The following is a 14,793-nucleotide window of genomic DNA, read 5'->3' on the forward strand; positions in this document are numbered from 1 at the left end:
AACTGAGAGAAGCAGTCAGAGCTTATCTTCTAATGAAAATAGCTTGTTTCAAAGAGGAACCTTTGTCATGATAATAAATTATCCATGGAAGTATTCACAACATCACTTTAAACTGTATTTGTAAATTTAACGAAATTTGAATATTCTCTTAATTTACATCCAATATGAATATTACCACAATGCTATAGCCTTTCGAAGGTGTTAATTTGAGGCAATACATTGAGCTTTACCAAATTATACTGAGCTACAAATAAGACTCTCAGGAGTTGATCTCAGACGGCTATACGGTGGAGTCTAAAAACTTTTAAACTGAGGTCTGATCTTTCTAATGACCAAGGGCGTAGGAACCGGGGGGCTGGGGGGCGCCAGCCCCCCCCCCCCAGTGAAAAATGTGGAGGGGCGGAAGTATCATTCCGCCCCCCCCCCCGCTTCGCAAGTCAGAAAACCCCTTTTTCATTTCCAAATGAGAAAAAAATCTCATTTGGAGCACCAAATTGCATCTAAGGCCAGGTGAACATGCAAAATTATATACAAAATGGAGTGGGTGGGTTGAAGTATGCTATATTGCACCAAATTGCATCTGAGGCCACCTGGAAATGCAAAAAAATCCAAAGGGGAGGGGGACACCCCCTCCCCTTAAATATTCCATGTGTATCAGGTTTCGAGGATAAATCAACAAGATTATTATAACAGACTAAGTCAATCTTTTGAAGCATTTACCCATGCAGCCGAAATTGCAGACCTCCTTCTTCGATCAAACTTCTTGGAGTAATCGCAGGTTTACCAGTCAAGCAAGGTACACTCAATCAACCTTATATCCAGTTAGGGACACGATATTGGGGAGTGTGGGATATTTTAATCTCTCTCAGTCACAAAATGGGTCTGGGGTGGAAATAAATAATTTTCCCGAAGGAGAGCAATCGGGCGGATGGATATAGATTCTAATAGGGGTATGGACCGTGTGGCTTTCCGTTTCCAGGATGGCACACATGTCATGTGAGTTGGTTTGCTTTAATACTTTCTTCTTCATCTTCTTCTTCGTCTTCTTCTTGGTAACTTGATTTTGTCGCGTAACATAACTTTTCGGTCTCTTCAATTCATTTCATGTCATGCTAGTTGTCGAGGGGCAATCCTCCACCGTGAAACACTTACAAGTGATATATGTATGCATATATACACGTAGAGATCACATGGAAACGTCAAATTCATTATCCTTTCATAATAAGTGTATTATGTTACTTGGTCATATAGATCCTGCCATAAACGGAGGTTCAACCTTATACATAACAATTATTATTGCTTTACGTTTGCTTAAAATATACGAAAAAGATCTCTGGTTGTCTTTGATTAAGCTAACGGATGAGTTTCTACAATAGGAAATGAACGATTATTTATTGTTACTAACCATATACATGCTAAGAAAATACGTCATGTTTTATCTACCGACGTTGATCACTCATGTATGAAATGATGTCTGATAGATTTATGAAGATATACTTAAACGTCAGATATATGGTGAGGAAGCTCTAATCCGGGTAACTTATATTGTTAGATCAAGATTGTCAAACCTGATATTACATTATTCAGTATTAAAGAGTATCAGTCTGATAGTTGGATAAGACAGTGTTGGTGAAACGAAGCACATTAAATCAGCCTCTGAGAATATTAGTTTGTTTCTTGGTTGCTATCTTACTATGGTAAGATATCATCATCAAGTGACCGTCAAACGTAATTTTATTTTTGTATGGATTTATAATTGCATGAGTACAAAACGAAGGTGTGACATGATAAGAAGATACGATATAACAATCTAAAGAGTAATCTATAATGAACCGATTTAAATGACTAATTTTTCAGCAACCCCCTATTATCAAACTGGGTCGATATGGACCCAAATAATCATTGAATTTAAAAAAGGTATTAAATGGGAATTGGTTTAACGTGTTATACTGTTATTGTTTTTCATAGACTCTGTTTGGTATTTAAAAATTGTCTACCGGATGTACCATCGCAAGATTTTAAAGGAGCAGAAAACGATATTTAGCACTTACATTATCTGGTGTTTATAGAATAGTAATTTAGCATGTGCTTTTGTCATAGTTCTCATAACAAGTGTCAAAGCTGGCTTCATAGGCTCTGAAGCAAAATGCAGCTGCTCTGTCACAACGACACACGCCTCTCTCGCAGTCGTTGTTTGAACTGTCTTCTGTAAAAGAATCAAACAAACGATTTGTTAGAGGAATATTTCTGGGTAAAAGTGAAGAATGTAGAATCGTTACTAACAGACCAACCTGTCCATGAGTATCCGTTGATAAGCGCAGGCTTATGATATGATTAATTTTGAAGCGTATTTGTCAGTATATGAAAAAAACCCATTTCAAACTACATGAATAGGAGCCGCTACTTTGTTATGTATTAATGTGTAACCCCAAAATGAACAATTGATGTTTGAACAATGAGTTATTCAGGTGTGTTTTACCTTTTGTGAAATATAAATGAGAATATTGCTTCAACTACGAAAATACTCTCTGTCATCATCGTATATGTCATTATGTGGAATGAGTCATTATGTCATTATGAAAAGTAAATACACAGTAAAATATTCCATTTCCCTATAGCCGTCCATTGTTAACTCTGTCTAAGTATAACACGGTCGGGGTAATACGTTCATGCATATATGTAAGTAGCATTAGATGTCTGAATTTCGTTCCGCATCGTCAGACGCTGGTTTACCCTAAATTCGTAAGGCGCTTTTCGCCCGAAGGGTGAGAGCTTATCATTTAACGTTTATAGTATTTATTCGTTCAGTTACGGAGTTCCTTCACCTACCTATTTCCATAGCCTAGTGGTTAGGGTGTCTGCATATAAAACGGGAGGCCGGGGTTCGAACCCCTTTGGTGGTTGGAAGTTTTTTTTTTAACTGTTCTTGATTTTCCAGCTCATTACCATTTCAGTTATATATATATATATATATATATATATATATATATATATATATATATATATATTTATCTATATATATATATATATATATATATATATATAATTAAAAACGTAATGAGAAGGAAAATCCAGAACAGTGAAAAAACTTCCAGCCTCCACCGGTATTCGAACCCGGGCCTACCGCTTTGTACGCGGACACCCTACTAGGCTATGGACGCTGATTGCATGTCCAGAGGTTCGAAACCGGAAAGAAAGGTCGTAATTTCAATAAAGGCGTTTGACACCACGGTATCGAACAATACTATATAGTTCTGTTTTTGGTGACATATTTTGCCTTACACTAGAGATCAAACATGATGCTAACCAACTCGAAAATCACTTGTGATTCTTAAAGCCGGATCTCGAAAGAGATACTTGGAAAAGACTTAATGTCAATGAAATGGAGGCAAACGACAAAGGCAAATGATATATATATATATAGGCCCGTGGTTCGAATCCCGGTGGAGGCTGAAAGTTTTTTCACTGTTCTTGATTTTCCAACTCATTACGATTTTCATTTATATATATATATATATATATATATATATATATATATATATATATATATATATAAATGAAAATCGTAATGAGTTGGAAACAGAACTAGTATTGTTCGATACAGGTGATAAACGCCTACAGTGGAATTACGACCTTCCTTACCGGTTTCGAACCTCTGGACATACAATCAGCGTCCATAGCCTAGTTGGTTAGGGTATCCGCGTACAGCGCGGGAGGCCCGGGTTCGAATCTCGGTGGAGGCTGGAAGTTTTTTCACTGTTCTTGATTTTCCAACTCATTACGATTTTTATTTATGTATATTCATTTGCCTTGGTCGTTTACCTCCATTTCTATATATATATATATATATATATATATATATATATATATATATATATATATATATATATATATATATATATATATATATGTATATATATATATATATATATATATATGTGTGTATATGTATATATATATATATATATATATATATACATATATACATATACACATGTACATTTGAAGAAAACTTCAACGGAAAATGTTATGTCAAAGTTGTGCTAGTTTTTCTTAACTAAGATGATTCTCACCACAATTAATGTTCGGTCGGTATCCACAGCCAGTTTGAGAAAAGGTATAATACTCAAGCAGCGGGTCGTCGTTACTGCAATCACCTTCTTCCAACGCATCCCAGCAGTCATCATGATATTTGCAGCATCTATGATAGGAATTAGACAACCAATTATATTTGAACAATGACCACAAAAGTGCTTTACGATTACACACAACTGTCTCCATGGCAGAGTGAATGACATCGTCATATCGATTTCATGACAACATTGTAGTGATTTATCCACAATAAAAACAAAGTAGTCAATCCATGGGAGTCCAGATCTCGTCCATAAATTTGGCAACATGGCCACTATGATATCAGCATTCAACAAGTTTACAGTATATGAGCCTAAAATGTCGCTAACTTCATGACATTTGTATTTTATGTTACTACGCTCAAGGCTTAACAAATATACATGAGTATGTGGGCCTTAAACATTTGCGAAACACGTTTTCGCGCATGTTCGAACTTTAAACTCCTTTCATGACGTAACATTTGGTGTTTAATGTACTGTAGACATGCAAATTGAATTTTGGATATGTTACAATGTGCTTGAGGATTCGGCCATAGTGTTATGTTATGGTGTAAACGTAATCACGTCAAAATGCTGTTTTTTATTCCTATTTGACGTTTAGACCTCTGACGTTTGACCTTATTGCGTCATGCGTCACGGAGGCAGTGCATCATATGACCATGTACACACCCAAGAAAATTGAAGCAAACGGTCATACCTTTGGTTTGCGTTTTTTTCTTCGTGCACACCGGTAAACACACTTTTGTTTTCTCCACTGTTCATATCCACATACCCTTACCTTAACAATACCTCTTAACAATAGAACTATTCCGAGGGACGTGGTGATTCTAAGCTTAAAATGACGTCTGAGGGACTTGGAAGTCATGTCTTCAAGTTCTCATTCAGAATACGAAACAAGTTCACGGGCACACGCAGACTGTCTGATCTTCACTTCTCAAATGTTAGGTCCACCACAATAACGTTTCTGCAAACGTTTCTGCAAACGTTAAATTATTATGATATCCTTAATACAGAAATCAATGGCAGTTATATGCTATAGCATTGTGAATCTGTCACGTTTAAAATATAAATCAACAATAAGCTTAAGAATGCAAAGTACAAGAATATGAGATACAAACTTCTGGATTTAAAAACGTGTGTATTTAACACTAATCGAATTCTTACAATACGGGCCTATAAATTATGTTTTTTTTTACGGTTACTTTAATGTATTAGTTTGTATAAATTGAATAAGAAATTTGCAAACGAATTAAATTAATAAGAAAAAGTAATTTCACAACCCGTTTTTGAGCCCTTGTTCAGAGCTAGTCCGTGCAGCTTAATTTTACATCTCTTATAAGTGTCAACATAACGGCTTTAATACATTCTATATACAGAAATATTCCACTTTGTGGAATATGTCCACTTTGTGGACAATATTTAGGTATTTTTTATCAGTAGAGATTGTAGAGAAAAATGAAGTTTACGTAAACGTGTTCAACAATATCTACTTTATGACAACATCCATATTCTGTAAAAATAAACTAACAAAAACAGCGTCTCTCCTAATATCAAATAGAAGATTAAATACAGGGAAAGGCAATATAAGATTACTTGGCATCAAAGTGCATATCGTGTCACAAATTCAAGTGTCTAGACGCAATATCATATGAACAATTTCAAATTATAAATTTCATGTGATTATAAAAACGATCCTCTTTCTTTTAGAACGAAAAGGCAAAATATTACACAATTTTATCGAACAGGGGCCAGTCTGAATTATGAAATACTGGGCAAAAGTTTTCACCGCGTCTGCCTAAGGTCGTTATATCATGTTAATAATATTGATGAGGCATATCGTAAGGGATGCAGTGCTTAAAAAACTGAGCTCTGACACTCGCCATACCTGTCAATATTATCCACCCAATCACCACTGCCCCCACGTCCACAGTGACAGCCGTATCCGTTGAAATCCGTTGCAGACCGCGTACATGCGCAGTTTATCATCGATCTAAACTGGTGAATAGCTGATTGGCCTACAACAAAAAATGTAACAACATGGTTAATGTGATAATAATGATAATGCATCTTCTCTAAGTTGGTATGGAATAATAGCCTAAATAATTTCAAATAGAAAATAAACCATGTTGTGGATGTTTACTTGGTACCAGCTATATACCCTTAAAGGATAGTTGACGCGTTGGTCATTTGTAATGCCGTCGATGTCGGAAACATGTAGGTGTTGTTTTTCTTGGTCAAAGAGCTCAAGAAGTTGATCAAGTTTCCCCAAGTTTCACGTCTCTAATCATTATGTGGGTATATCTTACAATCATGGTTACTTCTGTTCGCTTTCAAAATTGCCTTTCTTAATCTCAAGGGCAACAAGGGCATTCAAGGAACCGTTGCCCTGAAATCCTCTGTTACAAATGCAACAAGCTGGGCCACACGAGTTACCACTGCGATGAAAAGGACGACACGGAAACAATGGATGAGGACACAGAAATCGAGAACCCAATTGACAAGCCAACGACTTATGAGGACGCAGAGAAACCAACGACTTATGAAGCACAGGAAAGTGAATCGAGACCTGCGAATACTGGGGTATTAACAAAAGATAAAGATGAGGAATGTATTAGTGACCTGAAGGAGAGAAGTCGGCAGTCTTCTAACCTGACTAAAGTTCAGCCGATAACGGAGAGCGAACTAAATCAACAAGTCGGCGCAAAGATAAAGCGAACCCTATCACCGAATGACGGAGCAGACTGGATAGTCGTAAAAAAGAATAGCACAAACCAGCAACAGAGGAAGAACATCCCCAGGCCCAACGTCACAACCACCAGGCGATATCACACAAGGGAAAGGGAACGAACAGAACCAAAATAAGATTTATATTCTCTTACTTACCAATTATAATGTATCACGAATGGCGTCACCTATACTCCACGATATTTACGGCCTCAGGGAAATAATGTCTCGTGTAAGTACCATAACATAGACTCTTATAACAATCTGCCCCCTCATTACGGTATATCACTGTACCACCACAACAGTCGTAGCCTAAACAATAAGTTTAACGATATTAACACTTTCATTTCTGTATTAAATAATGACTTTACGGTAATCAGGCGCGTATCCAGGATTTTCTAACCCGGGGGGCGCGAATTACTATCTAAGCGGAGCGCCACCATCGGTTGGCGCGCAGCGTACAAGAAAATTTCTGGTTTTGATACCCCCCAGATCACCGGAAATAGCACTTCTCGGGCTTGAAAATGACCAACCAGATGTACACTTTTGCCTGAGAACCAAGTGTTTCCCAAAAGTTTTTTCCATCCATAACCTTTTTGCAGATTGTCACCAGTCACACATCATGTTCGACCTCATTGCATGTCCTATGGATCATTGCTTTTGTAGGTGATTCTACGTCACGGCCCACAATATCCGAAAGCCCCACTTTTCAAGGTTTTAAGCCCATTATTTGTTGAGAATTTGAAAATTCACATTTCTCGTGAATAAAATCACTTCAAAACATACCCATAATGTTGCACAAAATTCAATCTATGGACAAGCAATATAGAAAAACCTCCTTGAACCCCTAACAGACAGGTCAAAGTTGCACGAGTAGAGGAAAGTATGATGAAGAATGTTGGTGAGGAAATTTTCGAAAATTCAGACACAGTTAATTTATTGGTGTAGAAATATTAAAACCTCTTATAATGGCTATTCTAAAACTTGGTTGAAGGAAATGAAAAATAGCAGATATTTTCGATATCAGGTATATCGAAACCGAACACTACACACATAGGCGTAGGTCCCGTAGGATGCGGTGGCTGCAGCTCCCCTCCCCCCCCCCCCCCGCAACCAAATTTTCCCCATCTTTTTCGGGCACCTACTGAAAGAAAAATAAATAGCAATGAATAGCTTAAAAATGATCTCCTTGGTAATTAAAACAAAGTTCTAAGCTTGGCCGACATTACTACTGTAAAAGAGAGTTTTGACATAAATGGATCTGTATGATTTTTCTCCATCTACATAAGACATTTCGTTGTTTACATAGCATCGGTATACTGTGCAACTTTCACGGACCGTAAGGTACACGATGCTATGCACTGTAATGACCGATGCTTGCTTATATGATATTGGCATTGATATGTTGAACGCGTGCGAAGCGCGCGAAAAATTTTGGCTTTTTTTCGGGCAAGTCATTACAGCCCCCAAATCCAATTGGGCTCCTACGCCTTTAACTACACACATAGACAGTTTTTGAGGCTGTTCATCGTGGAACATGCATTTCAATGCTCACTGATATGATGTTATATCTGCTCTTTGCTTTACAAATTCGAGCAGGCGTGTAGCAAGTAATTGCCAAAGGAGGGGCGAAGCCTGTAGGCAAACTATCTAAGCGAAGCGTCACCATGAGTTGGCGCGAAGCGTACAAGAAAATTTTTGGCCGAAAATGCCTCCCAGATCGCTGGAAATGACACTTCCCAGGCCTTGTAAGTTGCATCTAAGCATTGTCTATTTTGAAATTACTAGCGATGTCATAAAGTAAATTTGCTCGGGGGGGGGGGGGCGGTCGCCCCCTTCCCGAAATGCGTCATGTACCCCGACGACTCGGTCGAGTTCAAGACCAGCCACAGTTGGTTCCATATAGCACAATTGTACAATTGTTTAAGGCGTCCATACACACACACGCGTTATGATAGACCATATATAGTATTTATATAGATACATTAGTGAGAGAGGAAAAATGAAAACGTCATAAATGGAGTTGTCGGTGTAAGGGGTAGGGTGAGGCGCACACCCCCTCGGTAATCCTTGATCTGTCACTGGCTACCCTGTGTATATTATAGGGATCAGCGCTTTAACTATGACTGTTCCTCTTTCTCTTCCCGAGGTCTTGGCTATCTTCTACTCCCTCCTTTTTTCCTTTTTCTCTCTTTTTTCTTTTTCTTTTCCCTTCCTTCCTCTCCTCCTTTCCTTTTTTCCCCCTCCTTTTCCCTTTTTCCTTCTCTTTTTTTCTCTCCTCTTTTCCTTACCCGGGGGGCGCGCGCCCCCAACGCCCCCCCCTGGATACGCACCTGGTAATTGGATTCACAGAAACCTGGTTCAATGATAATTTTTCTCCCCTCATAAAATTGGATAATTACAAACTTGTTGAAAAACATCGTAACAATAAACGGGGCGGTGGAAACTGTCTATATGTACATAAAGATATAAGTTTTATTTGTAGACCCGACCTATCAATTTTTAATAATTCTATAGAATCTCTCTTTATAGAGGCTACGAACATAAATTCAAAAGATAAATTTCTTATCGGCATAGTCTACAGATCACCTAATGGTTCTTTAGATGAGTTTAATATTAATCGAATATATTTCGAATAAAAACTGTAAAACCTACATAATGGGAGATTATAATATTGATTTAACGAATGCAATCAAATCAACTACGTTTTTAAATATTCTCTATTCGAACGGATTCATCCCTACAATAACTGTCCCAACTCGTATTAGTAGCATTGCTACAAGCCTGATAGATAACATCATTACAAACGATGATTCTACGATTACTTCAGGGGTTCTCATCACTGATATAAGTGACCATTTTCCGATATTTCTAAAAGTGGTAGGGAAGAAAATCAGATCTAACAACACCATCTATATACGTAATTACAATATTAACAACATAAAGCGGTTTACTTCTGAAATAAGGGACACATATTGGGATAATGTTTTAACGAAAATGATGTCAATTCTGCTTATAACACATTTTTTAATTTTCTCAGTTCAACTTATAATAACTGTTTTCCTATTCGCCAAATCAATCATAAACAGCGTCGTAGAAAGAAACACCCCTGGATTACGAATGGTATTTTGACTTCCATTAAAAGGAAGCACAAACTTTACAGACGTCAGTTAAAGTCTCCTACAGTAATGTACAAGTCTATGTATACAACGTATCGCAATAAGCTTAACCAATTAATAAGGCTTTCGAAAAAGCTATATTTTGACAATAAATTTAATGAGAGCAGAAATAACACAAACCATACATGGCGTACTATTAATGAAATGTTGCACAATAACCGTAAAGAATCATCATATCCTGCTGTTTTCAAAGATGGTGACCAAGAAACCAGTGATGAAAATATTATTGTGAATAACTTCAACAATTTCTATGTAAATCTTGGACCATCGCTTGCTAGTAAAATAAATAACAAAGGTAAATCACATAAAACCATCTGTGATAACAATAGTCATTCAATATTCACATACTCAGTCACTGAAGAAGAACTAAATAAAACTGCAACTTCCAACTTGAAACCCAATAAAGCAACAGGATATGATGATTTCAAACCTGGTATTATAGTAAATGTTATTCCTTTTATTGCTAAGCCTTTGACCCATATATGTAATTTATCATTTAACACTGGCGTATTCCCAGATAAACTTAAAACGGCAAAGGTTATACCAATCTATAAAAAGGGAGATTCAAATGTATATGAGAATTATCGACCGATTTCATTGCTTTCCTGTTTTTCTAAAATCATAGAACGACTTCTGTTCAATTTCATATCTAATTTTCTTAACCAATATAATATTCTCTGTAAAGAACAGAACGGCTTTCGACCCGAACATTCTACTGAACTGGCTTTGGCAGATGCACTTAACAGTTTACATACTAGTTTTAATAATGGCAAAAATTGCATTGGTGTATTCCTCGACCTTTCGAAGGCTTTTGACACGATCGATCATACCATCCTTATCAATAAATTATTTTCATACGGCATCAGAGGAACTACTCTCAACTGGCTTGAAAGCTATATTTCGAACAGATATCAGTATACCTTATATAAAAACTCTAGATCCGATCTTGCTAAAATTCGTTGCGGCGTTCCACAGGGTTCAGTCTTAGGTCCTTTGTTATTTATTCTATATATTAACGATATTTGTCATGTCTCCAAACTAGCCAAAATCATTCTCTTTGCTGATGACACCAGTATTTCTTCGAGAGCGACGACATAATCACATTATCTTCCAACGTGTCAAATGAATTAAATAAATTCTGTAATTGGTTTTCAGCCAACAAATTATCACTAAATGTACAAAAAAGTAATTACATTGTCTTTAATACTCGTAATACACTTATTTGGAATAAAGATATATGTATGGATGGGAAAATAATTAAGCAAGTTTATACTACTAAGTTCTTAGGTGTAAATATTGATTGTAAACTTAGCTGGCGCAACCATATTTCAACTATTTGCAGTATAATTGCACGGAATGTTGGCATATTATCTAAGTTGAAATATTATCTATCGGAAAACATACTCAGAACACTATACCAGACCCTGGTTGTCCCGCATCTCACTTATTGTTCCATTATTTGGTCTGGTACATACAACACCAACCTGAACAATCTTATATTACTCCAAAAGGCAGCCATTCGCCACATAACACACTCAGCCCCACGTGAGCACACCAGTCCCCTATTTAAGAAACTCAACTTACTAAAATTGCACGATCTCATTAAAGTTAAGCTTGCATTATTTGCCTACAAGACCTGGAATGGATTACTACCAGCTGCCTTTGGCAATTTTTTAACCAGAGATGTACATAATCATAACACGAGGCATGCTAATCATGCCCACTATAATCTCAACAATACCACCATTGGAACTTTAAGCCTACAAATCCGTGCAACAAAAACATGGAATCTTCTAATGAACGATTTAAAGAGTAAAAAGTCAGTCACATCCTTTAAGAAGTGGTTTTGTAAGGAAATAATAGCTAGTTACTGACTAAAACTAAATTATACTTGTATGTAATTACTATATATATATATTGAACATTTAATTTGTACTTATATCTATGTATATATTCATACACATATATATATATATATTTTTTTTTTTTTTTCTTTTCTTTTCTTTCTTCAGGAAGTCTTCCACACTGTTAAGCTTTTAAGCTTTATGGAAGACTTCCCTCCACTTTGTACTTTTGTGGCAAACAAATAAATAAATAAATCTGGAGTATGAGGTTTTGAACACCATTAAGTAGAAACCAATATTACATTCTTCGCTATAATTTTCTCGAGCGGTAGATCTATACCAGAATGAAACTAAATGATCAAGTGCACGATGTAAAAATGAACCGAGAAGTACTCACCAAAGCCAACCATCACGAGCAAAATAACAAGACTCTTCATCTTTTGTCAACCAAGTTTCAACCACGACGACGTTATCTCGATATGTATTTGTTTCGATTTTATCAGTGTTCTTTTATACTGCATTCCATGAAGCTTTATCTACGATACTTGAACTATTAAAGGTGCATTCCTCTGTTGCTTCAATTACATTGTAAAACTAGGTTTAATTGCTTCCCCTATTCAGATAAGTGTAATGATAAAATAGTAACCGTCAAATTATTTTGGGACTTCCCCAATATATTTGTTATTGCGCAATTTTTCCAAAGTGCATGCGTCAGCTTACACCAGTCTATCTGGTAAGTGCCGAAAGGAGAATAAGATTGCTTTTCGTATCCATGAAAGTTTCTTTGTTTTTATTAAAGCAGTCGTTGGTAGGTTCACATTTTCGTAACCCTTATATTGATAATGACTGTTGCAATGGATATGGTTTTAATGGATCATGGCTCATGGGGTCATGGCTCCTCCACTTATTTTTCCAGCAAAAAAGCTGGTTTAGAATATATGAATGCTTTAAGTACCATTGAAGTACTCACCAAAGCCAACCATCACGAGCAAAATAACAAGACTCTTCATCCTTTGTCAACCAAATTTCAACCACGACCACGTTTGCTCGATATGTATTTGTTTCGATTTTATCAGTGTTCTTTTATACTGCATTCCATGAAGCTTTATCTACGATCCTTGAACTATTAAAGGTGCATTCCTCTGTTGCTTCAATTACATTTTAAAACTAGGTTTAATTGCTTCCCCTATTCAGATAAGTGTAATGATAAAATAGTAACCGTCAAATTATTTTGGGACTTCCCCAATATATTTGTTATTGCGCAATTTTTCCAAAGTGCATCCGTCAGCTTACACCAGTCTATCTGGTAAGTGCCGAAAGGAGAATAAGATTGCTTTTCGTATCCATGAAAGTTTCTTTGTTTTTATTAAAGCAGTCGTTGGTAGGTTCACATTTTCGTAACCCTTATATTGATAATGACTGTTGCAATGGATATGGTTTTAATGGATCATGGCTCATGGGGTCATGGCTCCTCCACTTATTTTTTCCAGAAAAAAAGCTGGTATAGAATATATGAATGCTTTAAGTACCATTGAAGCATTTCATTTAAACTAACGTTTCATACTAGCGCCGTTGTAGTAGTACAAACTGTCGCAAATATCTCATATTCAGCCAATACTGTCCTATTCCCACTAGGAAAATTTATACTGGATTTACCAGTACTTTGGTCTCCCCGGACCTTTTGTACAAGGCCAAATGGTACAGACTGTCTCCCGGACAGTATATGCTCTGGTGAAACGAAGGGGGACATTAATTGACGGTTGTATATTTTGTTGTTGTAAATTGTGTCCCCCTGAACACAATGTCCGCCCTAGCAGGTACGTTCGAGAAGCAAAAATTTAACTAGTAATGGACTCTGGCAGTATCCGTATTATTAGCAAATTTTTCACATTTCTTTACATTTCCGTATATTTAGCAGTAAGTCGATCGAACTTGCCGTGCGACAACTAGAAATGAAAATGTTAGCAGAAAACGTCAGACAAATTGCCAATATTCTAAGAGATGAGAGCAATCGAAGTGGTTTCACAAAAATAAAACAAAGAAGTATCTTTCGGAGACAAAGTCAGTCTTTCAGACTGGCTGAAAATGGAACTCTGGTATACCGAAATTAAACGAAAGTTTTGCTATCTAGGGTTCTTAACTCGCCCAAATCGAGGCAGCTCATACTAGTGGCATCTAAGGTAATGTCTGTAACTTACAGTATAGGATACACCGATACACAATATGCCTATTGTTGTTAAATGGCAAACGGCCATTCCACAGTTAAAATATAACTTGCAGCCATGGCCTGATTGGTGCACAAATCATGATATTCTTTTACCACGTTTGGTTCGTTGTAAAAGCTCATTCGCAAATGTCAAGCAATTGCTTATGCAACATTATAATCAGTTGTATTCTTGAGCAAAGTTGATAGTTTATGAACAAAGTTATGAGGGCCTAGTTCTTTTCGTTTTGTTTACCCAATTGTCATACCAAAATTGTTGTGAAAAATATCATAAATGTTCACCTTTTATCGCTCTGCCTATCATAGAAGTGAACAAGCATAACCAAATCATATCACTAAAGCTTACAGAGATAGTCTGGTCTGCATACATGGGACAATATCACATGCAACTAATGGACTATAGCCTATTTCTAGAGGAAAGTGGCACTAAGACTGTACGTAACAAATTCACGTTCATTAATTTTGGTTGGTAATATATTGAAGGCTTGATAGTATTTTTTTAGGTGTGCCATATTCACTACATGCCAAAGAAAACTTCATAAGAATCTATACCCCAATAGTGACCATGCAATATGTACAATAATGGGAATATTTCATTTCATACAGAGTTGTAATTAAATTTTAGTGGCACTGTAGCTAGAATTACCAATTCCGCAGCCCATTTCATTGTTTTTTTTTGGGGGGGGGGGGGG

General features: G+C 36.6%; 1 protein-coding gene across 2 annotated transcripts; it reads right to left on the reverse strand.

Moving 5' to 3' along the window:
- Window positions 1-1,214: 1,214 nt before the first annotated feature.
- Window positions 1,215-12,439, reverse strand: LOC139978660 (neutral phospholipase A2 3-like). 2 transcript variants are annotated; one of them, XR_011796990.1, is made up of 5 exons: window positions 12,275-12,439; window positions 6,016-6,145; window positions 4,909-5,106; window positions 4,074-4,201; window positions 1,215-2,206 (listed from the first exon to the last, which is right to left on the reverse strand). XR_011796990.1 is itself a non-coding variant. In XM_071989040.1 (4 exons), the coding sequence occupies exons 1-4, from the start codon at window positions 12,312-12,314 to the stop codon at window positions 2,079-2,081; spliced, it is 426 nt and encodes a 141-aa protein (XP_071845141.1). In that variant the 5' UTR covers window positions 12,315-12,439; the 3' UTR covers window positions 1,215-2,078. The 2 variants fall into 2 exon arrangements, 1 of the variants encoding a protein (XP_071845141.1); XM_071989040.1 differs by lacking the exon at window positions 4,909-5,106.
- Window positions 12,440-14,793: the final 2,354 nt, after the last annotated feature.

Source organism: Apostichopus japonicus, chromosome 13 (genome assembly GCF_037975245.1).
Source record: "Apostichopus japonicus isolate 1M-3 chromosome 13, ASM3797524v1, whole genome shotgun sequence".
In the NCBI taxonomy this organism is placed as follows: Eukaryota; Metazoa; Echinodermata; class Holothuroidea; order Aspidochirotida; family Stichopodidae; genus Apostichopus; species Apostichopus japonicus.